Here is a 23,853-nt window from a genome sequence, read left to right as displayed (position 1 = left end):
ACCTAATGCTTGCGTGATCGGACCAGCAGTAAAATTGCTAGAAGGTTGGAAAGCTGTATGTGACGATCCCATTTATTGAAATTTCCCCCTCACAAGTAAATAAGTTAGAAACGGCTTTACTGCGTGTTTACTCTACCATAACAGGCAACAACGTAATAACCGTAGTGTGCAAATTATTCCAGTAATTATCTGTTGATGGGTGAGACCAAAGCGCAACACATAATGACATACCAAAGTTACCAAGAAACAGTATTTTATTTAATAATCGGAGGTTGTGACTGTGGTACAATGTACAATAATGTATAAAATAGAAAAATACAAAAACAATTGTAAAAAAAAAAAAAATGAAATCGTGAAGAAACTCTGCGAGAGGAGCGATGCTCGTGATAAGGTAGAGAAGACGCAGCCGGTATTTAATCAATAACAAAAACCCGTCACAGGGCCCCGAGCCATCTTGGCACACAGGTGGGAGCCGCGTGAACGACTGAACCAACATTAATGGCATTGAAGACTTTGGGCCTGATTCACACCAGGCTGCAATTTTTACAGATGGACAAAACCATGCTGCACTGCAGGTGGGGCAGATGTAACAGGTGCAGATAGATTTAGAATTGGGGGAGTTATTTTGTTTCTGTGTAAGGTAAATGCTGGCTGCTTTATTCTCACAGTGCAATATAGGTTTCAGTTTGATCGCACCCCACCCAAGTCTAACTCTATGCACCTGTTACATCTGCCCCACCTGCAGTGCAGCATGGTTTTGTCGATCTGCAAAAATTGTACTAGTATGGGTGAGCTAGTAACATGACTGAGGCATTGGGCATGACCCTAGTTCTGGGTATACAATATACACAAACTTATTGGACCAAACCACCTGGTAATGGATGAGAGCAAGTGACAGTTGACCATTTGCTTTAACCCCTTACCGCCGCAGCCTGTTTTTGCCTTCCTGACAGAGCCCTTTTTTTCAAATCTGACATGTATCACTTAAGTGGGGATAACTTTTTTTTGCTTTTACTTATCCCAGTGATTTTGAGATTGTTTTCTCGTGACACATTGTACTTCAAGTTAGTGGTAAATTTTGGTCGATACAGTCTGTGTTTTTTTGTGAAAATAATTTGCAAAATGTTAAATTTTCTGCTTGTGAGACAAATAACCATACCACTCAAAATAGTTAATAACTAACATAGACCATATGTATACTTTATGTTTTAATCATTATTTCAACCTCCTTTTATTTTTTTGGGACACTAGGGGGCAGCAAAGTCAAATTTATACACATAACTCATAAAACGCTGGAATTGGCTGTTCACATTTTAACAGCCAATCGCAACGATCGCCGATGGGGGGGGGGGGGCATCGCTGCCCCCCCTGGGCAATGAGGGAAGATGTCTGCTGTCAGGGACAGCAGACATCGTCCCTCTGTCACCGCGTCTATAGACGCGGTGACAGTTTAATGGCATGACGTACATTTATGCCATGTGTCGGGAAGTACATCCCGACCATGACGTAAATGTACGTCAAATGTCGGGAAGGGGTTAAAATGCTGGAAAACTGCCAAAAACAGTCATTCAGATATTACCAGGTTTTTGTTTTCAAGCAGCCGAACCTGACAATCAATCTGTAGATGTATGGCCGGCTTTACTCAGCACTGCGAAGGCTGTCTGGAGAAGAAGGTCACTTCTGACATAGTAGCCAGGTGCAGCCTGCATCTCCCACACCACTGGAGTGATGACAACAGGCCGTTCCGGCTGCAAGGCTACACCACAACCCATGAGGCCACACCCCTTTTGCCAGAACGAATGCAAACAGCATGTCCACTTGCAGCGGGTGTCGCCACAGGTAGCCACGCCCCTTCTCCTATACATTATTCTGTGGTCTCACAGCACACATATAGTAATAACATACATTGCAGTTATATAACCAGCCAGCTCTGGCATGTGATAAACAAGCTATTTTTATATATATATATATATATATATATATATATATATATATATATATGGCTAACGACTCCTCACCTCTATGAGGTGAAGCACCGACACTGACCACTGGGGGCCACCCGATGGACAAAATCACTCGTTTGTGTGCTAAAAGATGTCATAACAGAAAGTGAAAGCAATTTTTGCAGGGACACTGATCTGTTTCAAACTTGCTGTATATGGAGAGAGGGAGTTGTGAAGGCAGAGACTGGAGGTAGGTGCCGATAGGGACTGGGGGTGGGGTGGAGAGCTTTGGGCTGCAAACTGTCACAGCTCAAAGTGAAAGTAAAAACTGTCACAGCTCACAGTGAAAGTAGATTTTCCTGGGCTTTTAACTAGTAGAAGAAATAATCAAAAAAGTGACATATTTTTTTTTTTTTAAATAGAACTTCCGTTGTAAATATAATTGTATCTCTGATAGAAAACAGCTGTCAAAGTCCTTCAGTGCGGAGAGAGACGGTCGCACGTCTGACGGAACAGCGGTGACGTTTTCCCTGATTCGTCTTTGTGTTTCTTGTGTAGGTGGGAGGGTCACCCGCAGCTACAATATCACACCATGTCCTAGACGTGGAACGCGTCGTCCTGCGCTCAGTACTCGTCCTTGAAGGGATATTCTGGATGATCGCTCCACCTAAACACACAGCATTATCAAGAGACCTGCGCCACCAGACGATTTTTACCGCTGCAAAGTATCTTCTGCATTTGTCAGGATCCCAATACGTATGTTACCCCTCACCCCCCCCCCCCCCCCCAAACTCTCGCCAACCTGCAGCATAACCCTAACACTCCCCTCTTAGTGCCTAACTCTAGACTTTTGTTGCCACTGTCCCTATCCCCCAAATCCTGCCCTTGCCCCAGTGGGGGGCTGTGACACTCACATCAGAAGCTCCACGTAGCGGATGTTTTTGTTCAGGGCCTCGATCTCCTTCATCTCCTTATCCGTCAACGAAAAGTCAAAAATCTGCATTTACAGAAAAAAAAAGATACAATATTTGTATTCTGTTCAGACGTTCAATAAAAACAGAAATCATTGTATAAGGTCCATAAAAAGGTAACTAATAAATGATTTTGCCTAAATAAAACCATTACGATCTGAGCTTTGATGTACTGGAATAGGTCCGGACACGTTATCAGTAATTCTGCCTGCAATCACCTGTTGAAACATCAGAATCTCACGGTGACTGCAAATTGACAAATATGAGAGATCCAATGCAATCTCTGGAAAGGCCAGTGATACACAATATACAGTGTGTATTTGAGGATTCAATGAGCAATTTCAGGCAAAATCTTATTTCAAATTAATCTAGTTACTATTTTAGTTATTAGACCTATCATCCCACCCCCACTGTCCCTCACCATCCAACCCCCAATCACCACCTCTCATCCCCCACAGTCTCTCACTGTCTCCATCCCCCACTCACCTCACCTCCCCCACTGTCTCTAACTATCCCTGCCCCCACTCACCACCTCTCTTCCCCCACTGCCTCCTACTATCTCCGCCCCCACTCATCACCTCTCCTCCCCACTGTCCCTCACTATCCAATCCCCAATCACCACTTCTCCTAACCCACTGCCTCCTACTATCCAACCCCCCATCACCACCTCTCCTCTCCTACTATCCACGCCCCCACTCACCACCTCTCCTTCCCTACTACCTCCTACTATCCCTGCCCCCACTCACCACCTCTCTTCCCCCACTGCCTCCTACTATCTCCGCCCCCACTCATCACCTCTCCTCCCCACTGTCCCTCACTATCCAATCCCCAATCACCACTTCTCCTAACCCACTGCCTCCTACTATCCAACCCCCCATCACCACCTCTCCTCTCCTACTATCCACGCCCCCACTCACCACCTCTCCTTCCCCACTACCTCCTACTATCCCTGCCCCCACTCACCACCTCTACTTCCCCACTGCCTCCTACTATCCCCACCCCACTCACCACCTCTCCTTCCCCACTGCCTCCTACTATCCCCGCCCCCACTCACCACCTCTCCTTCCCCACTGCCTCCAACTATCCCCACCCCCACTCACCACCTCTCCTCCCCCACTGCCTCCAACTATCCCTGCCCCCACTCACCACCTCTCCACCCTCCCCCAGTGTCTCTAACTATACCTGCCCCCATTCTCTCTCCTGTGTATTACTGACACTGGTGGGGAGGGTCAGGGTTCATATCAACTGTCATTGCATTCTCCGGCGATTACATAATTTTTATCAACAGTCAATTTAATTATATATTTATTAAATATAGACAACAACACACAGAAGCAAAATAATTTTTGCTTTCACCTCCCTGTAAATTGAATGACAGATTGTGTTTTCCTACCTGGAAGTTCTCTCTGATCCGTTCTGGATTGAAGCTTTTAGGAATGACAACGACTCCTCTCTGGCAGTTGAAACGCAGGGCGACCTGCGCTGGTGTCTTGCCATATTTTTTGCCAATGCCATTCAAGGTAGGATCCTCCAGAAGAGGGGGTGAGGACACATTCACCCTAAAAGAAGGGAAATCTCATTCACAATTCCCTTCATTACTTAACAGCAAAGATTCTGATATATATAATAATTCCATATACAGCCTATACACAGCATATAGATTCCAACATTCCATTCTGGCCGATCAAAGTTCATTGCCGCTACACTTTACGGTGATTTTTAACGAATGACTAAATTGTTCTTGGAACACAGAATTGTCCTCGTCTGCTGTGTAACGTTTACCACTGTGTATAAGCCTTCGTAGCTGAAGGCATGCCCCTAACTGTCATTTTTAAAACACAGTCTGTAACACGGCAGCTAGAGGCGGATTGATTAGTATGTTATCTCTTTCCACTTTATCACTCTCCACGGCTAAGAACATCTTCCCGATAGTCAGGTAGTGCCCGAAGAGAGAATGTAATGTTTTTTCAGATGCGAATATAAATATAAGACATTTATACAATACTGCAAGCCGCGTCTGTTTCTGGGCCTGGCCAACATAATGGGGGTCAATTACATCTTTTTGAAAGTTTATATTTTTGAAATAGGGATGGCCATCGTTGCCATCGATGGTTGCCATCTATGGCAATTCTGCAACTGGCCATCGATAGTGCTAAACTATGCAATGGATGACCATCGATATTTTTACATATGGATGGTCATCCATTGTGTTTGATTGATTGGCCTGTGGGCCAATCAAAACATGGGGGCGGGGCTTTGCGGGTGTCGGGGGCGGAGCCAAACATCGTTTTGCTATGCCATCGAAGGAGGGAAACCATCTGGTTCTCCCCCATCGATGGCAAAAGTACAAAACTCATATTGAACACCCATGGCCGTACACCCTTATTAACCTACCTTGTAGGTTGGCAAGTAGATGAGCTACGAACGTGTTTCAGATACTGATTTCTCTGCCGCAATGGAACGGAAAAGTCAACAATAATTTCACAATAATATTATTAGGGGTTCAGAATGATTTACCTACAATTAAAATCCTGATGGTCAAAATACCGACAGCAATTGACCAACAGTCAAAATACCGACATTTAAAATATAGACAAAAGTTTTTCATATTCTTTTGGGTCTGTATGTTGACATAGGTCGACATGAACCCCGTGCTTCGGGCACGGTGCCTACTGGGATGGTAATGTACAAGTCGGTTTCAATGAAAAAAAAATCAGGAAAAACTCATGTTGACTTTTTGATCTGTCTACATTCTATATGTCGGTATTTTGACTGTGTCGACATTTTAAATGACGGTATTTTGACCGCGTCTGTATTTTGACCGTCGGTCGATGGTTGTCGGTATTTTGACTGTCGGGATTTTGATTGTAGGTGAATTGACTGCATCCCATTATTAGTTGATGGAAATGAATTGCAATGCCTGCTCACAGCCACTAGGTGGTGCTATACTCTGCCAGTCGTAAAGGGCACTTACTGGAATAACGTGTAATAATGACAGACGGTATCCGGACAGCTCGCAGACCGCCAACCGGTCGACGTACACTAGATCGACATTGACAAAAGGTCAATGTGGCAATGGTCAACGCATTAAAAGGTTGACGTGCGTTTACATGTATATATCTGGATTAAAGTGGATGATAATTACCATGATTCATCGCGGCAGGTACCGATCGGACTGTAACCCACAATGACAATGTCGTGCTTCCGGCAGAACTCCAGTAACTTGGGCTGGGTGAAATAGGGATGGCATTCCACCTGCGCCGACAGAGGTAGTGTAAGCAAATCACAGTCTACACAGTCTAGGTCAGTCTACACAGTCTAGATCAGTCCCTGCAGCTGTTCTACAGGGAAACCTCAGTTATGTCATTTACATTCACTTGGCCGTAACCTCAAAGTGATGTCACTGGCTCCAAGTGAAATGATTGGCCGGAAAGTGAAGGTGGTTACAGTCATGTGACGTCAGCCGCCAGCCCCAAGTACGCATCGACCCACCTGCTTTCCCCTGCTCCAGCCCCATTCCCACCCTGACCCACCCCCTCTGGAGCGAACGGGCCGGCGAGTGTGAACTCCAAGGCTTAGTAAATAGACCTATCGGTCCCCGCAGTGACTTTGCCATGGTCTCACCTGGTTGCTGGTGGGCTTGTGTTTCAGTCCAGGCTTGCTCAGAATCAGTTCCAGCTGCCGACGGTTGAAGTTAGAGACCCCCAAAGATTTCACCAGGCCGGCATCCTTACATTCCTCCAAGGCCTACAGTACAGACAGACAAGCATTCAGCACCCTTTACTGGCCTGGCGCTATTGACTACATCATGGTCTATGCAGGGCCGGTGCAAGGCACCGGAGCGCCCCAGGCGAGTCGGGCTGGGGGCGCCCCGGTGCCGGGGGGGGGGGGGGGGTTGTGTGAGGGGGGGGGGGTGGGTTTGTGTGAGGTGTGGGGTGGTACCTGTCCTACCGGCGCTGTCTATTTCAATCTGGCGGCGGAGGCAGCGGGGGTCCCTGCAGTCTATTAAAAATCACGAGCGCTATCCGCCGGGCTATGCGGAAGCGCTTCTAGTGTGAAAACTCTGGCAGCACGCTGATTGGCTGAGATCAGCGTGCGCCGTGCTGCCAGAGTTTTCACACTAGAAGCGCTTCCGCATAGCCCGGCGGATAGCGCTCGTGATTTTTAATAGACTGCAGGGACCCCCGCTGCCTCCGCCGCCAGATTGAAATAGACAGCGCCGGTAGGACAGGTACCCGGGCGGCATTTTCCGCCCTCCAGTGGCCGGCGCCCTAGGCAAATGCCTAGGTTTGCCTAGTGGTGGCGCCGGCCCTGGGTCTATGTCAGGGATGGGGAACCTTTGGCCACCCAGCTGTTGTTGAACTACACATCCCAGCATGCCCTGCTCAAGCTTTGCTATAAAACTGTTGCAGGGCATGCTGGGATGTGTAGTTGAACAACAGGTTGTCTGCAATAGAAAACGGGTAACGGGAAACTGAGAGCAAGTGACATTAAAACTGTAACAGCTCAAAGTGAAAGTACATTGCAGAAGTCGCCATTTTGTCGGGCTTCTAACTGGTAGATTTATATTGTCTGATCGAACATCTGCGTAATGTGCGCATATGCGCTCACACTACGTCACGATTCCCCTATACGGACACGTGGAGCTGGTGTTTCAGTCTGTGGATCATCATGACGCCATTGTACAGTGGGTCGATGGCCCCCAGCCCAGTATCCAGACTGACCAATCAAATGATATCTCAGCTGCAAAACTATTCCGGGTTCTACTTATAAATGGAAAACTGCCATCATACAAACTGCGCGGCGTTACTAGACCATTCACTCCCCGATATTACATTACCGACATCGTTATTCATTTAACTTTGTTGCTTCTCTCACCTCCCACGTAGCGCAGAGATCCGTCTTGTGATAAAGGAACTTCCCGTTTTCATCCCGCGGGTAGGTTTCCTCCCCGGGCTGCGGGAGGGAACAAAGTAAGATTATAGCGGTGGCATATTAAGAACCTGGGATTTCTGGTGTGCAAGGTGACGGAGAAAAGGCACTGGGCGTATTGGACATGTGCAAATGTACATCGTGAGAGCTTGTGGACAAAGATTAATATGGGGTCACATTTCCCCCTAATGTGTCGCTACATTCTCCCCTAACATGATGCTACATCCCGCCTAACATGACACTACATTGCCCCTAACATGACGCTACATCCCCCCTAACATGACACTACATTGCCCCCTAACATGACACTACATTGCCCCTAACATGACGCTACATCCCCCTAACATGACGCTACATCCCCCTAACATGACGCTACATTTCCTCTAACATGACACTACATTTCCCCCTAACATGACGCTACATTCCCCCTAACATGATGCTACATTTCCTCTAACATGACGCTCCATCCCCCCTAACATGACGCTCCATCCCCCCTAACATGGCACTACATTCTCCTCTAACATGACACTACATTTCCCCCTAACATGACGCTACATTCCCCCTAACATGATGCTACATTTCCTCTAACATGACGCTCCATCCCCCCTAACATGACGCTCCATCCCCCCTAACATGACGCTCCATCCCCCCTAACATGGCACTACATTCCCCCCTAACACGACGTTACATTTCCTCTAACATGACGCTACATATCCCCTAACATGATTTTACATTCTCCCCTAACATGACACTACATTTCCTCTAACATGACGCTACTGTTCCTCTAACATAATGCTACATTCTCCCCTAACATGACGCTACATTTCCCCTAACATGACGCTACATTCCCCCCTTACACGACGCTACATTTCCCCTAACATGAATCTACATTCTCCCGTAACATGACGCTACATTTCCCCTAACATGACGCTACATTCTCCCCTAACATGACGTTACATTTCCTCTAACATGAACCTACTCTACATTCTCCCCTAACATGACGCTACAGTACATTTCCTCTAACATGACACTGCATTCTCCCCTAACATGACGTTACATTTCCTCTAACATGATGCTTCATTTCCCCTAATATGAATCTACATTCTCCCCTAACATGATGCTACATTTCCTCTAACATGACGCTGCATTTCCTCTAACATGACGCTACATTTTCCGGTACTTGTGAATTATCCGGGCTGCCGATTTTTTCATCGCGCCCGAAATCGGGGGCATCGCGTCGGTCGTGGCCGTTATAAGGAGCCGCGACGCGATGCCCACGATTTCCCATAGACAGTAATGTTAAAAGACGCGATGGACCCGATTTCCGACAAGATTTCCCATAGACAGTAATGTTAAAAGACGCGATGGACCCGATTTCCCATAGACAGCAATGTTAAAATAAAATTACAATGTGAAATTGGCCAATATGTTTTTAAAATAAATGTTTCATGGCCCCCCACCACCGTTAACGCCACCCCGCTATTGACGCCAACACGAAGCGTGGCGAGCGCAGCGAGCCCGCGAGGGGCGGCGGTACGCGTCCTCCGACCTTTTCATGCCCTACTATCCACTAGGGCGTGGAGTGAGAATAGAACAGTGTGGCGAGCGCAGCGAGCCACCGAGCCCGAAGCGTGGCGAGCGCAGCGAGCCCCGCGAGGGGACGCGGACACCTTCACAGGTATCCGCGTGCCCTTGCGGGCTTCACAGGTGTCCGCGTCCCCTCGCGGGGCTCGCTGCGCTCGCCACGCTTCGGGCTCGGTGGCTCGCTGCGCTCGCCACACTATTCTATTCTCACTCCACGCCCTAGTGGATAGTAGGGCATGAAAAGGTCGGAGGACGCGTACCGCCGCCCCTCGCGGGCTCGCTGCGCTCGCCATGCTTCGGGTTGGCGTCAATAGCGGGGTGGCGTTAACAGTGGTGGGGGGCCATGAAACATTTTTTTTAAAAACATATTGCCCAATTTCACATTGTAATTTTATTTTAACATTGCTGTCTATGGGAAATCGGGTCCATCGCGTCTTTTAACATTACTGTCTATGGGAAATCGTGGGCATCGCGTCGCGGCCCCTTATAACGGCCACGACCGACGCGATGCCCCCGATATCGTGTCTTTTAACATTATTGTCTATGGGAAATCGGGGGCATCGCGTCGCGGCCCCTTATAACGGCCACGACCGACGCGATGCCCCCGATTTGGAGCTAAATCGTGGGCATCGCGTCGGTCGGGTGTCCTTAAGTTAACCAAACTTAAGGACAAAATCGGCAGCCCCGGATAACTCACAAGTACCCATTTTCCCTTAACATGACACTACATTGCCCCTAACATGACGCTACATTCCACCTAACATGACACTACATTTCCGCCTAACATGACACTACATTTCCCCCTAACATGACACTACATTGCCCTTAACATGACGCTACATCCGCCCTAACATGGCGCTACATTCTGCCCTAACATGATGCTACATTTCCTCTAACATGACACTACATTCCCCCTAACAAGACGTTACATTTCCTCTAACATGACGCTACATTTCCCCTAACATGAATCTACATTCTCCCCTAACATGACACTACATTTCCTCTAACATCATGCTACATTCTCCCCTAACATGACGCTACATTTCCCCTAACATGACGCTACATTCCCCCCTAACATGACACTACATTGCCCTTAACATGACGCTACATCCGCCCTAACATGGCGCTACATTCTGCCCTAACATGACGCTACATTTCCTCTAACATGACACTACATTCCCCCCTAACACGACATTACATTTCCTCTAACATGACGCTACATTTCCTCTAACATGAATCTACAGTCTCCCTTAACATGACACTACATTCTCCCCTAACATGACGCTACATTTCCTCTAACATGACGCTACATTTCCCCTAACATGAATCTACATTCTTCCCTAACATGACACTACATTTCCCCTAATATGAATCTACATTCTCCCCTAACATGACGCTACATTTCCCCTAACATGACGCTACATTTCCTCTAACATGACGCTACATTCTCCCCTAACATGACGCTACATTCTCCCCTAACATGATGCTACATTCTCCCCTAACATGACGTTACATTTCCTCTAACATGACGCTACATTTCCCCTAACATTAATCTACTCTACATTCTCTCCTAACATGATGCTACAGTACATTTCCTCTAACATGAATCTACATTCTCCCCTAACATAATGCTACATTTCCTCTAACATGACGCTACATTTCCTCTAACATGAGCGACATTCTCTCCTAACATGACGCTACATTCTCCCCTAACATGACGCTACATTCTCCCCTAACATGACGCTACATTTCCCCTAACATGACACTACATTGCCCCTTTTTTTTTGACAGGTCTCTCAGCTCTTTACCTTAAAGGCCATTGGCAGCTCTACTATATACAGATCCACGTAATCCAGTCCCAACGTTTTTAAGGTCCTCTCCAATGTTGGCCGCACCAATTCTGGTGGGTGGCACGTGTTCCAGAGCTAAGAGTAGGGAACGCAGAACAATAACTTATTAATATTGTTTCTCAATTTCAAACGTTCTGTTTCACAAACCAATAAATATATATTTCTTCACAATATTGTAAATTAAGCTTTATTCAACCAACTCGATTTCCTGTCAAAGAATGTTCCACCGACCATACATGTTGACCGTACCAGTCCACTAAAGACCAGCGGTAACACATTCTAAGGGTCAGTCCCAGTGTCGGAGGAAAAAGGTGTGTACACGTATCGGGGGGTGTGTGATGGCGTAACAATTTGGTTGCTTTCCTTGGGCAAGCAATGTCCTGATCCTTAATGCTCGTGTTTTCACAATTACAAGTTGGTTAAATCCATAACTGCTGGTGGTCTAAACCATGAAGGTTGTAATGCACATTTCTTACGCGGAAAGGGAAATGTTCTGGAAGAACTTTGAGAAACCTCTTGGCTATTTGTGTCTGTGGACTGGAGCCAGGCAGAGGAGCCAAGATGAGTCCAGTAGGCCCCTACATTCCTGGAAATACAGGAGGATCTGCCGCAGCTTACTAGGACCAGGAGTCCTTCCAACCAGAAATGGGTTGTGTTCTCTAACCTGGGGATAGGTCATAGGATGGAGTTCTGAAATAACAGGAGTACTTCCCAGGGGGAAGGGGAGTTACCTTGGCCAAGGACAAAGCTACTTATTTTATTTTTAAACGTTACTATTAATTTAGAGCTCTATGAAATCACCAGTTTAGATCATCAGTGTCACATTGAATTATACGCAAGGAGAACTCTAAGGAGGACGTGGCCAACAATCTGGCCCGCGATAATGACAACGGCTGGATAGTTCTAGATTTATATTCATCCGACAGGAAAGCGAGGTCTTAGTTTACTTTAGCACTGTGGCCTTTTCCAGAAACCAGTAATGGAAAGTAAGGTTAAGGAGCCTAAATGTTTTTTGGCAATAAACCTAAGAATTCATTTAGTTGTCTACATCGAGGCCAGAAGAGTGAGAGTGGAAGAGGGGGAAATCGGGTGTAAAAGAGAGGTCATTTAGAGGTACTTCTAAAGAGGTCCATTGTATGGGCTCCATCAACACCTCATGCAACTTAGTCATTCCCTGGCCACTAGAAAGATGGCATGATTCTAAGCCAACAAAATGGCCACCTTCACCATGTGCACCTGGATGGTGGTCTTGACAAAACCGAAGATGTGAGCATTATGTGGTCTACATACCTTCCCGCAGTAGAAGATATCTTCTCGTTTTACCTTCCCCTCCGCAATCTTCTCTCTGATGGCCTCTCCCACCTCATGCTCGTTATAATATACATAGGCCCCATCGAAGTGACGGTAGCCAATGTCTATGGCCAGTTTTACAGACTCCAGGCAGGTTCCTTTAGGGGTCTACAAGATATAAAACAGAGGGTATTAAAAAAAGATAAAGATGCTGTAAATGAACAGAGATATTATTTATTCAATGGCAGAGATGTGGTCACTGAGTTTGTTTAAATTGCTGCAAAATGTGTTGTAAAAAAATGTAATTATCCGGGTCCTAATAATAATATTGACATCGGCAGGCTACTGTAGCTTGTACATTACTACTGCCAAAGTATATTAAAATAAATAGTGCTGGGCACGTTCGATTAGGGTAGTAACACCACATGAGCGTAGAGTTTCTGACAGCAGTACAGAGACCCTACGCCCCCCCAAAAATGGCTGCCGCCACAGAGAAGACAGGCTAGAAGTACTCCTGCAACTCTAGCGGCTGTCACCTTTGGAGGGGTGTAGGGTCTTTAATGCTGCCAGAGACTGTGCACCTCCGAGGCGCTGATCCCCCCCTGCAATTAAAAGCTCTAACTCCCCCTTGGCAACGAGCATTTAACCCCCTATGGCAATGAGCATGTAATCCCCCTTGGCAATAAGCATGTAATCCCCCTCTGTCAACTAGCATGGAACCCCTGGCAATGGACATGGTACCCTCCATGGCAATGAGCATGTAATCCCCCTTGGCAACAATCATGTAATCCCCTGGCAACGAGCATGGAACCCCTGGCTATGAGAATGTGGTTAATCGGCACTCATGCGCCTAACAATGCTACTAATCATGATTTATCACAGAAAAATCACGCAATTAATCATGATTAAAAATTTTAATGGTTGCCCAGCACTAAAAAAAGAAATTTTTGATTTTTTTTTATTAATTTATAGTAGTCTTTAAATAGTAAAGAAAACAAAATAAGGACGAGGATACAGAAGAGAGAGAAATGAAGGGAGGACAGAGAATCAAAACATTACAAACATAACTGTAGGACATAATAATAACACATTTGTTTATAAAGGGCTCTTTGTCCAACAGGACTTAATTAATAAATTAGGATTGCGTTACTTAAGGATCATATAGGTCTCATGGAGCAGAACAAAGAGCCTGCAGGGTATTTACTAAAATCTGTAATTGAAGTTAAATGTTATAAAATATCTTGGGGCTCTGGGGCACACGGTAAATCAGACGGGTGTACGGCACAGAGTTCAAAAGGTTCTTAGAGAGTTTACTACCAAGTCTACAGTAACAAGGCTGCCTTCAGCTGGCCATACCATTTGGGCACTTTTCATCCAATTCTGACACACGGGCCAAGAAATCGGGTGAAAAGTGTCAAATCGGATGTTCCTAACCTCGGATTCTGATCCGATACACGTTCCCGTGCACATCGGATCGCAGCCGGAGACCGCAAGGGCTGCCCTAAGGATTGGACGGATCCCTTGCTGGGATCGCATACAATCTTATGCAAAAGGACCACCTACAATGTAGTGTACGCGATCCAGCTGCGCAGGAGGCCGACGGCTCCTGACGAGCAGTTGACGGGGTATCGCATGCGATTGGGTGCGACGACTCTAGAATATGAGTCTGATTCAGTAGCAGTTGCCTTGTTCCTAAACCAGCAAAACCTGTCTATCGCATGCTGGGTGCTGCCCAGAACAGTGCAAAGTTGCCCAGCGTAAAGTCCCTCCATGCAATTAGATTGTGATCGCATCTCAGAAACCGCTACGGATGCAGCAGTAAGGACAGCTCGCTGCCTTCACCCACAATTTTCAGGTTGCAGCTAGTGCGCGTGACGTCACACACTGAAAACTCCCAGGTAGTTAACCGTGGGTGTGGTACAGGGTACCGACAGTCGGGATCCCGTCAGTCATTAGCCCGACGTCGGGATCCCAACTGCCCAGACTCAGACAGCATGGCGAGCGCAACAAAGCCCCTTGCAGGCTCTTTCTATTCTATTCTCCCTCTATGGGGGTCGTGGACCCCCACGAGCAGGAGAAATAATTTGATGGTAGCCGGAACCGTCCGCGCACTTGTAGGGGCAAAAAATACTGCTTCTGGCCAGGGCAGCTGTGCTAATCCTCAGCGCTGATTCCGTCCTTCGGGCCCGTTAATGATTACACTATGGTGCTTAAAAAGCTAAAATGCAGCATAACATGAACTGTGAACTGCGGCCAATGGTTGTACTGAAGTTACCCAACACGACCCTTGGAATGGTAGCGATAAGTAAATGCAGGGATGGGTGGATGTCGGGGGAAGGATAAACACGGACGGATTCAAAGAACGTGAGGTCACATGGTAACAGACGAGGTTAATGACCCGGGGTGTGCGCAACGAGCGGGGAAACACAACACTCCAGCTGCCTCACGTGGATTCCTAGAAATATAATGCGCTCAGGCCTGATACATTGGCGCCATTGCTAACCACTCACATGGGATCAGAAGTGTAGCGCCAAAGCAACAGGTACTCCTGAGCGATGAATGGGAGGTGTCCATTGGGATGGACGGTCTAGAACCACCGATGTTGTGACAAAACGTACGGCCTCAGGTGAGTGCCAGTGTACAAGGGAAGTGCTGAAACTAAAGGCCCCCATACATCGAGACGATTTGGTCCGATTTCGGCCAATTGCGACCAATCCGCCTGTTAAATCAGACCAAATCGCCTCTTCCTGACATGCCGTCGGGTCCGCTTCGCGGTCCCGTGCACATCGGACCCGACCAGGTGGTCGGACCGGCAGGCCGTCCGACCAGGTGGTCGGACCGGCAGGCCGTCCGACCACCCGTTCCTCCAGGCAGCGAGGCGGGCGTGAAGCAGGGACGCGTGCGATCCATCACACGGGATCGCATGTGTCCCTGCCGTCGAGAAGGTCTCGGCGGCTCGTACTCTGTCGGATGTCCGTACACTGCTGCGAGACGTCGCAGGCAGTGTATGGGCACCTTAACATTTACATACAGTATTATCACACCTGCACACCCAAAGCTTATTGGCTGCTACTTTATCACTCTCCACTTTATCACTATTCAAGGCACATGGCCCAGCATGAGCTACAGCTGAACTGTTACATGGGCAGAAGGATGAGAAATTCTTGGTATGAGAAAGGGGCCAGCGCCAAATGTCCGTTACCATGGACAAGGAAATAAATGTACGACTGTGAGCATTTTTCATCATCGCTCATTATTACCAGAAGGCCTGGAATAGCCCCAATGTTCCTGGCATCATAAAGTATGCAGAACGGGCTGCGGCTCCCAATCCCCCTGCTGAATCCGATCCAACGTGCGGTCGTCTGGAATTCTGGTGTCCTCTAAATGCTCTCCGCATTTACACGCATGTGCAGACCCTTCGGTGAGTATCACACCCACTATGACAAAGGACCTTGCCCAGCAATCCCAGGCGGTGACATATTGTTAAATATGTTGAAACAATGTTGCTGCACTGTGCACACAGTTCACTATTTCTGCGGGACGACAGCTGCAGGCGCAACATTTTGGCTTTCAACAATTTATCAGCTATATAACAGAAAAGAAAGTTTGCCAAACATTTTATTGTCGATTGAACGCTATTGTTTTGAAGAAGAAAAAAAAGGAAAATAGAAAAAAAGAGGACGTAGGTAACGGACGGCGGAAGAGTGACATCATACTGCGCACCGGGTGATAGTGACAGAGAGCGGGGATTCCAGTGAAGCCATTGCTAAGGCAGAACAGTAATCCAGAGGGATTGGCAGATACACATTATCCAGGCTGGGTCCTACTTCCGGCCTATTCTCTCAGTCTAATGCACCAACGCTGCTCTAAGCTTCCACCAATGTGTTTACCAACGAGGGGGAGCAGACTGGACTCAGGGGGCTATTCTCGCTGGAGACTGATGTTTTTGTACTGTCCAGCGTTTCATGGGTGCTTGTAAGACTCTTGAAAAAAATTCAATGTCCCATTTACTGAAATAAAAGGCATATAAGGACGCACTGCTAAAAAGATGAGAAGCAACAGGGATGGGTATTGTGATGTGGGAACAAGGGACTGTACAGTAGCTGTGGGGACTATGTAAAAACCGGACCCGGACTACACTCCGGACCGCCGGACAGGACATCAAAATCTGCAGTCCGGAGCTTGTAGGGTCCGGTCCGGGGGGTGTCATGTCCGGGGGGTGTGATAGCTATCACCAGGGACATGGGGGAGGGGAGATTACAGCCTCCCCGTGTGGTCCGGACCATCCGGTTTTTGCTACATGCCCGGACCATACAGGGAGGCTTTATTCTACCCCTCCTCCTCTACCTGGTGACAGGTGTCACAGGCAGCCCCACGGACAGGACACCCCCCCCACCGGAGGCTACAAGCTCCAAAATGCAGAGATTGTTGTCCGGTCCGGCGGTTTTGTCCGGGTCCGGTTTTCACCCATACCCGTAGCTGTGTTATTGATCTTATCTCCACCTAAGTGTAACTAGTTTTTGGATTACCATTACAGAACAGGAGAGTTATATACGGTCCTATTAGCCTGACTGTAACGCTTTGCGGACGTGGAGCCGAATTCTACGGCAGATGGTTTTAAAGCATTAGTCGCCATACCCCATTTTTGTATTCGGTGTGTGCCTCTCAACGGTTACCACCGGGGAATTCATATCGGAACTGCACGGAGAAGTTCACACAGATCGACATGGGAAAAGGGTCGACATAGTTCTAGGTCGAAAGGTCATTAGTTCATTAGTTCGACAGGTCATTAGTTCGACAATGTCTGGGTCGACAGTGAAAAGGTCGACATGGGGTTTTTCACAGTTTTTTACCTGAATGTCAACACAGTCGACATGGACACAGTTTAAAGTGCACCTCATCCCCTCGCATTTATTCTCCCACCATGCCCTAGTGGATGGTAAGGCATGCAATACCGCAATTTCGGCACAGAAAACAGTGGAAAACCCCATGTCGACCTAGTCACTGTCGAACTAATGACCTGAAGAACTAATGACCTGAAGAACTAACGACCTGTCGACCTAGAACCATGGCGACCTTTTCCTATGTCGACCTAATGACTGTCTACCATAATGCTGGAGACCAAATGACCGCATCCCCACGTGGATATATTTTGGGAATGGCATAGTGGGCTGAGCACCAAGGTAGCGCAGTGGGGCACTAGGAACATTGACCAGTCCCATGTTGACCATGCCTGCTGACCTATTGGGTTCAACCTATTGACTGTTAGACACTAGACACCGTCGACCCCATGACCCACACCTAGGTGCAGCAGGTGCGGATTACTAGACAGTGTCTAAATAGACAGTCAAAAGGTCGAAATGCAACAGGTCAAAAGGTCGACACGAATAAAAAGTTGACCTGAGATTTCACATTTTGTGTCAATGTTGACACTTGTCGACATGAACCCCCAATTAGGGTAAGGCACTCCCTCGCATGGCTCGCTTCAGCCCACGTGCAGCATAAAGGATGAAAAAGTCCCCAAAAAATATTTAAAATAAATATGAAAAATCATGTTAACTCTTTTCCAAGTGTCGACCTTTTTCATGTCGATCTTTTTCTCATGTTGAATGTCTATGTAGACACTGTAGATCTATCATCCGCAACCAGGTGCGGCTAGGCGACAAATTTCAGACACAAGAACAGATATCGGATCCACACACAAGGTGAGACGGTAACATCGGGATCAACTCAACCAATCATCAAACAGCTTCTAAGTAGAGATGTGCAGAAATTCTATTTTTAACAAATAATGTGTCAATATTAGTTTGGGATTGTAGTGACTGACGCAATCAGCCAAGAAGCACGTGAAGCTGGCACAGATGCCGTCTCCTGCGGCTGATGCCTGGTGTCGTCACCAAGTGATACCCAGGCTGTGGCAGAAGGCACGATGGAACATGCTGCACTAAATATGAAATTGTTAGTAAATAATAACTATCACAGGCTGCTAGGTGGTATATAGGGGGGCAGTCAGAGACTGGGAACAGAATAGGGGGTCAGGATGGAGTACAGGGGTCAGTATGCATTATAAGGGTCAGGATGGAGTACAGGAGTCAGTATGCAGTATAGGGGGTCAGGATGCAGTATAGGGGGTCAAGATGCAGTATAGGGGGTCAGGATGCAGTACAGGGGTCAGTATGCATTATAAGGGTCAGGATGCAGTATTGAAAGTTAGGGAGTCAGGATGCAGTATAGGGAGGTAGGGAGTCAGGATGCAGTATAGGGGGTCAGGATGCAGTATAGGGGGTCATAATGCGGTACAGGAGTCAGTATGCAGTATAGGGGTCAGGATGAATTATAGGGGGTCAGTATGCAGTACAGAAGTCAGGATGCAGTATAGGGGGTCAAAATGATGTATACGGTTTCAGTAGGTAGTAGAGTAGTCAGGATGCAGTATAGGGGGTCAGGATGCAGTATAGGGGGTCAGGATGCAGTACAGGAGTCAGGATGCAGTATAGGGGGTCAGAATGCAGTACAGGAGTCAGGATGCTGTATAGGGGGTCAGGATGCAGTATAGGGGGTCAGAATGCAGTATAGGAGTCAGGATGCAGTATAGGAGTCAGGATGCAGTATAGGGGGTCATAATGCAGTACAGGAGTCAGTATGCAGTATAGGGGTCAGGATGAATTATAGGGGGTCAGTATGCAGTACAGGAGTCAGGATGCAGTATAGGGGGTCAGGACGCAGTATAGGGGGAAGGAATGCAGTACAGGAGTCAGGATGCAGTATAGGGGGTCAGGATACAGTACACGAGTCAGGATGCAGTACAGGAGTCAGGATGCAGTATAGGGGGTCATAATGCAGTACAGGAGTCAGTATGCAGTATAGGGGTCAGGATGAATTATAGGGGGTCAATATGCAGTACAGGAGTCAGGATGCAGTATAGGGGGTCAGGATGCAGTACAGGAGTCAGGATGCAGTATAGGGGGTCAGGACGCAGTATAGGGGGAAGGAATGCAGTACAGGAGTCAGGATGCAGTATAGGGGGTCAGGATACAGTACACGAGTCAGGATGCAGTACAGGAGTCAGGATGCAGTATAGGGGGTCATAATGCAGTACAGGAGTCAGTATGCAGTATAGGGGTCAGGATGAATTATAGGGGGTCAATATGCAGTACAGGAGTCAGGATGCAGTATAGGGGGTCAGGATGCAGTATAGGGGGTCAAAATGAAGTATAAGGTTTCAGTATGCAGTACAGGAGTCAGTATACAGTACAGGAGTCAGTATGCAGTACAGGAGTCAGGATGCAGTATAGGGGGTCAGGATGCAGTATAGGGGGTCAGGATGCAGTACACGAGTCAAGATGCAGTACAGGAGTCAGGATTCAGTATAAGGGGTCAGGATGCAGTATAGGGGGTCAGGATGCAGTATAGGGGTCAGGGTGCAGTATAGGGGGTCAGGATGCAGTATAGGGGGTCAGGATGCAGTACAAGAGTCAGTATGCAGTATAGGGGTCAGGATGCAGTATGGGGTCGGGATGCAGTACAGGAGTCAGGATGCAGTATAGGGAGTCAGGATGCAGTGCGGGGGGTCAGGCTGCAGTACTGGGGGTGAGGGTGCTGTACGGGAGTGGGTGTCAGGGATGCATAATAGGGGGCAGGGTGCAATTCAGGGGCCAGGGTGCATTTTGGGGTCAGAGCTGCAGTACAGAGGATAAAGTCACTGTATATGGGGTCAGGATGCAGTACAGGGGGTCCGGTGGGGGGTCAGGATACAGGACAGGGGGTCAGGGTGCAGTACAGGGGGGGTCAGGATGCAGTACAGGGGGGTCAGGATGCAGTACAGGGAGTCAATATGCAAAATAGGGGGGTCCAAATGCAGTATAGGGGGTCAGAATGCAGTGTAGTGGGTCAGGGTGCAGTACAGGGAGTCAATATGCAGAATAGGGGGGTCCGGATGCAGTATAGGTGTTCAGAATGCAGTATAGGGGTCAGTAGGCAGTACAGGTGGTCAAGATTCAGTACAGGGGTCAGGATACAGTATAGGGGTCAGGATGCAGTATAGGGGGTCAGGATGCAGTATAGTGGGGTCAAAATGATGTATAAGATTTCAGGATACAGTATAGGGGTCAGTAGGCAGTACAGGGGGTCAGGGTGCAGTACAAGGGTCAGGATACAGTATAGGGGTCAGTAGGCAGTACAGGGGGTCAGGGTGCAGTACAGGGGTCAGGATACAGGGGTGTGGTATATTTCACCGACAGTCGGGATTCCGGCAGTCATTACTAGACATCGGAATCCCGACTGCACAGCGTGGGGAGCGCAATGAAGCCCCTTGCGGGCACGGTGGCGAGCTGCGCTCAACACCTATTTTATTCTCCCTCTATGGGGGTCATGGACCCCCACGAGGGAGCAGTCGGGATTCCGACGTCAGAGTAATGACTCTCGGAATCCCGACTGTCGGGGAGCCATCCGGCACACGATACAGTATAGGGGTCAGGATACAGTATAAGGGATAAGAATGCTGTATAGGGGTCAGTAGGCAGTACAGGGGTCAGTAGGCAGTACAGGGGGTCAGGATGCAGTATAAGGGATAAGAATGCAGTATAGGGGTCAGTAGGCAGTGTAGGGGGTCAGGATGCAGTATAAGGGATAAGAATGCAGTATAGGGGTCAGTAGGCAGTACAGGGGTCAGTAGGCAGTACAGGGGTCAGTAGGCAGTACAGGGGTCAGGATGCAGTACAGGAGGTCAGGATGCAGTATAGGGGGTCAAGATGAAGTATAAGGGGTCATTAGATTGTAAGCTTGCGAGCAGGGCCCTCCTACCTCTGACTGTAAATACCCAGTTTGTTGTATCACTGTCTCCTTTTGCAAAGCGCAACAGAATCTGCTGCGCTATATAAGAAACTGTTAATAAATAAATAATAAATTAGGCTGTACAGGGGGTCAAGATGCAGTACAGGGGTCAGGATACAATATAGGCGGCCAGGATGCAGTATAGGGGGGGTCAGCACGAAGTATAAGGGGTCAGTAGGCAGTGCAGGGAGTCAAGATGCAGTATAGGAGGGTCAGAATGCAGTATAAGGTGTCAGGATGCAGTATAGGGGGTCAGGATGCAGTATAGGTAGTTGGGATGCAATATAGGGGGTCAGGATGAAGTAAAAGGGGTCAGTAGGCCATACAGAGGGTCAAGATGCAGTACAGAAGTCAGGATACAGAATAGGGGGTCAGGATGCAGTATAAGGGGTCAATGGGCAGTACAGGGGTCAGGGTGCAGTACAGGGGTCAGGTGCAGTACAGGGGTCAGGATACAGTATAGGGGTCAGGATACAGTATACAGGGGTCAGGGTGCAGTACAGGGGTCAGGGTGCAGTACAGGGGTCAGGATACAGTATAGGGGTCAGGATACAGTATACAGGGGTCAGGGTACAGTACAGGGGTCAGGGTGCAGTACAGGGGTCAGGATACAGTATAGGGGTCATGATACAGTACAGGGGTCAGGATGCAGTATAGGGGGTCAGGATGCAGTATAGGGGGTCAGGATACATTATACAGGGGTCAGGTCTGCAGTGCAGGGAGTCAAGATGCAGTATAGGGGGCGAGGATGCAGTATAGGGTCAGTATGCAGTATAGGAGTCAGGATGCAGTATAGGGAGTCAGGATGCAGTATAGGGGGTCAGGATGCAGTATAGGGGGTCAGGATGTAGTATAGGGGGTCAGGATGCAGTACAGGAGTCAGTATGCAGTATAGGGAGTCAGGATTCAGTACAGGAGTCAGTATTCCGTACAGGAGTCAGGATGCAGTATAGAGGGTCAGGATGAATTATAGGAGGTCAGTATGCAGTATAGGGGGGTCAGGATTCCGTACAGGAGTCAGGATGCAGTATAGAGGGTCAGGATGAATTATAGGGGGTCAGTATGCAGTACAGGAGTCAGGATGCAGTATAGGAGTCAGGATGCAGTATAGGGGGTCAGGATGCAGTACAGCAGTCAGGATGCAGTATAGTGGGTCAGGATGCAGTATAGGGGGTCAGGATGCAGTATAGGGGGTCAGGATTCAGTACAGGAGTCAGGATGTAGTATGGTGGTCAGGATGCGGGGGGGGGGGGGGGGGGTCGGGTCCGCAGGGTGGTCCGGGCAGTCGGGACTCACCGTGCGGGGAGCGGAGTAGGTGCCCAGCCCCAGGACCGGGATGCTGTTGCCGTCACTCAGGGAGAGGCGATGACTCTCCGCTGTCAGCTCCATACTGGGATGCGGGGACACTGCACCGGGCGGAGGCTCATATACCTGGCTCTCCGGGGGGGCGGGCAGCGGGGGCGTAGCCGGGTTATGAACCGGCCCGGAGCTGTCACATAGTAGCGGCATATATATATATATATATATATATATATATATATATATATATATATATATATATATATATATATATATATATATATATATACCCAGTACACAGAGCAGGAGAAGAGTGGTGCTGCGCATCTACTCATCCAATCATTCATAGCAGAAGTGGTACTGTGTTCTTGTAACATAGCCCAGTACACAGGACAGAAGTGGTACTATGCAGCGTCCCGTACCCCAGTACACAGGACAGACGTGGTACTATGCAGCGTCCCGTACCCCAGTACACAGGACAGAAGTGGTACTATGCAGCGTCCCGTACCCCAGTACACAGGACAGAAGTGGTACTATGCAGCGTCCCGTACCCCAGTACACAGGACAGAAGAGGTACTATGCAGCGTCCCGTACCCCAGTACACAGGACAGAAGTGGTACTATGCAGCGTCCCGTACCCCAGTACACAGGACAGAAGTGGTACTATGCAGCGTCCCGTACCCCAGTACACAGGACAGAAGTGGTACTATGCAGCGTCCCGTACCCCAGTACAAAGGACAGAAGTGGTACTATGCAGCGTCCTGTACCCGAGTACACAGGACAGAAGTGGTACTATGCAGCGTCCCGTACCCCAGTACACAGGACAGAAGTGGTACTATGCAGCGTCCCGTACCCCAGTACACAGGACAGAAGTGGTACTGTGCAGCGTCCTATAGCCCAGTACACAGGACAGAAGTGGTACTATGCAGTGCCCCGTACCCCAGTACACAGGACAGAAGTGATACTATGCAGCATCCCGTACCCCAGTACACAGGACAGAAGTGATACTATGCAGCGTCCCGTACCCCAGTACACAGGACAGAAGTGGTACTGTGCAGCATCCCGTACCCCAGTACACAGGACAGAAGTGGTACTATGCAGCGTCCCGTACCCCAGTACACAGGACAGAAGTGGTACTATGCAGTGCCCCGTA

The 23,853-nt window shown here is 48.3% G+C and overlaps 2 protein-coding genes across 3 annotated transcripts in view; one reads left to right on the top strand and one right to left on the bottom strand.

Annotated features, from left to right (window-relative positions):
* Positions 1-4,189, top strand: part of LOC146073712 (aldo-keto reductase family 1 member C3-like) — a 51,277-nt gene extending 47,088 nt beyond the window's left edge. Inside the window, exon 10 of one of the 2 annotated variants that reach the window (XM_083181109.1) lies at positions 2,502-4,189. In XM_083181109.1, coding sequence (XP_083037235.1) covers positions 2,502-2,544 — 43 coding nt within the window. In that variant the 3' untranslated portion in view covers positions 2,545-4,189. The remainder of the gene's footprint in view (positions 1-2,501) is intronic. The other variant, XM_083181108.1, reaches the window with a different exon arrangement.
* Positions 237-22,849, bottom strand: AKR1D1 (aldo-keto reductase family 1 member D1). The gene is made up of 9 exons (XM_083181110.1): positions 22,699-22,849; positions 12,571-12,738; positions 11,239-11,355; positions 7,793-7,870; positions 6,539-6,661; positions 6,060-6,169; positions 4,308-4,473; positions 2,858-2,940; positions 237-2,610 (listed from the first exon to the last, which is right to left on the bottom strand). Exons 1-9 carry the CDS (start codon positions 22,789-22,791, stop codon positions 2,568-2,570), a joined length of 981 nt encoding a protein of 326 aa, XP_083037236.1. The 5' UTR covers positions 22,792-22,849; the 3' UTR covers positions 237-2,567.
* Positions 22,850-23,853: the final 1,004 nt, after the last annotated feature.

Source organism: Crinia signifera, chromosome 4, assembly GCF_055691185.1.
Source record: "Crinia signifera chromosome 4, ASM5569118v1, whole genome shotgun sequence".
Lineage (NCBI taxonomy): Eukaryota > Metazoa > Chordata > Amphibia > Anura > Myobatrachidae > Crinia > Crinia signifera.
The sequence above is the reverse complement of the archived record's forward strand: the minus strand, read 5'-3'. Positions and strand labels throughout refer to the sequence as shown.

Bases quoted from the DNA above. Each gene is read 5' to 3' on its own strand.
- AKR1D1 (XM_083181110.1), bottom strand. From the start codon at position 22,791: ATGGAGCTGACAGCGGAGAGTCATCGCCTCTCCCTGAGTGACGGCAAC. The intron at 12,739-22,698 runs GTGAGTCCCGAC...TATATCTTGTAG, and splicing joins CCTACTCCGCTCCCCGCACG to ACCCCTAAAGGAACCTGCCT. The intron at 6,170-6,538 runs GTGAGACCATGG...CTGTCGGCGCAG, and splicing joins ACAAGCCCACCAGCAACCAG to GTGGAATGCCATCCCTATTT.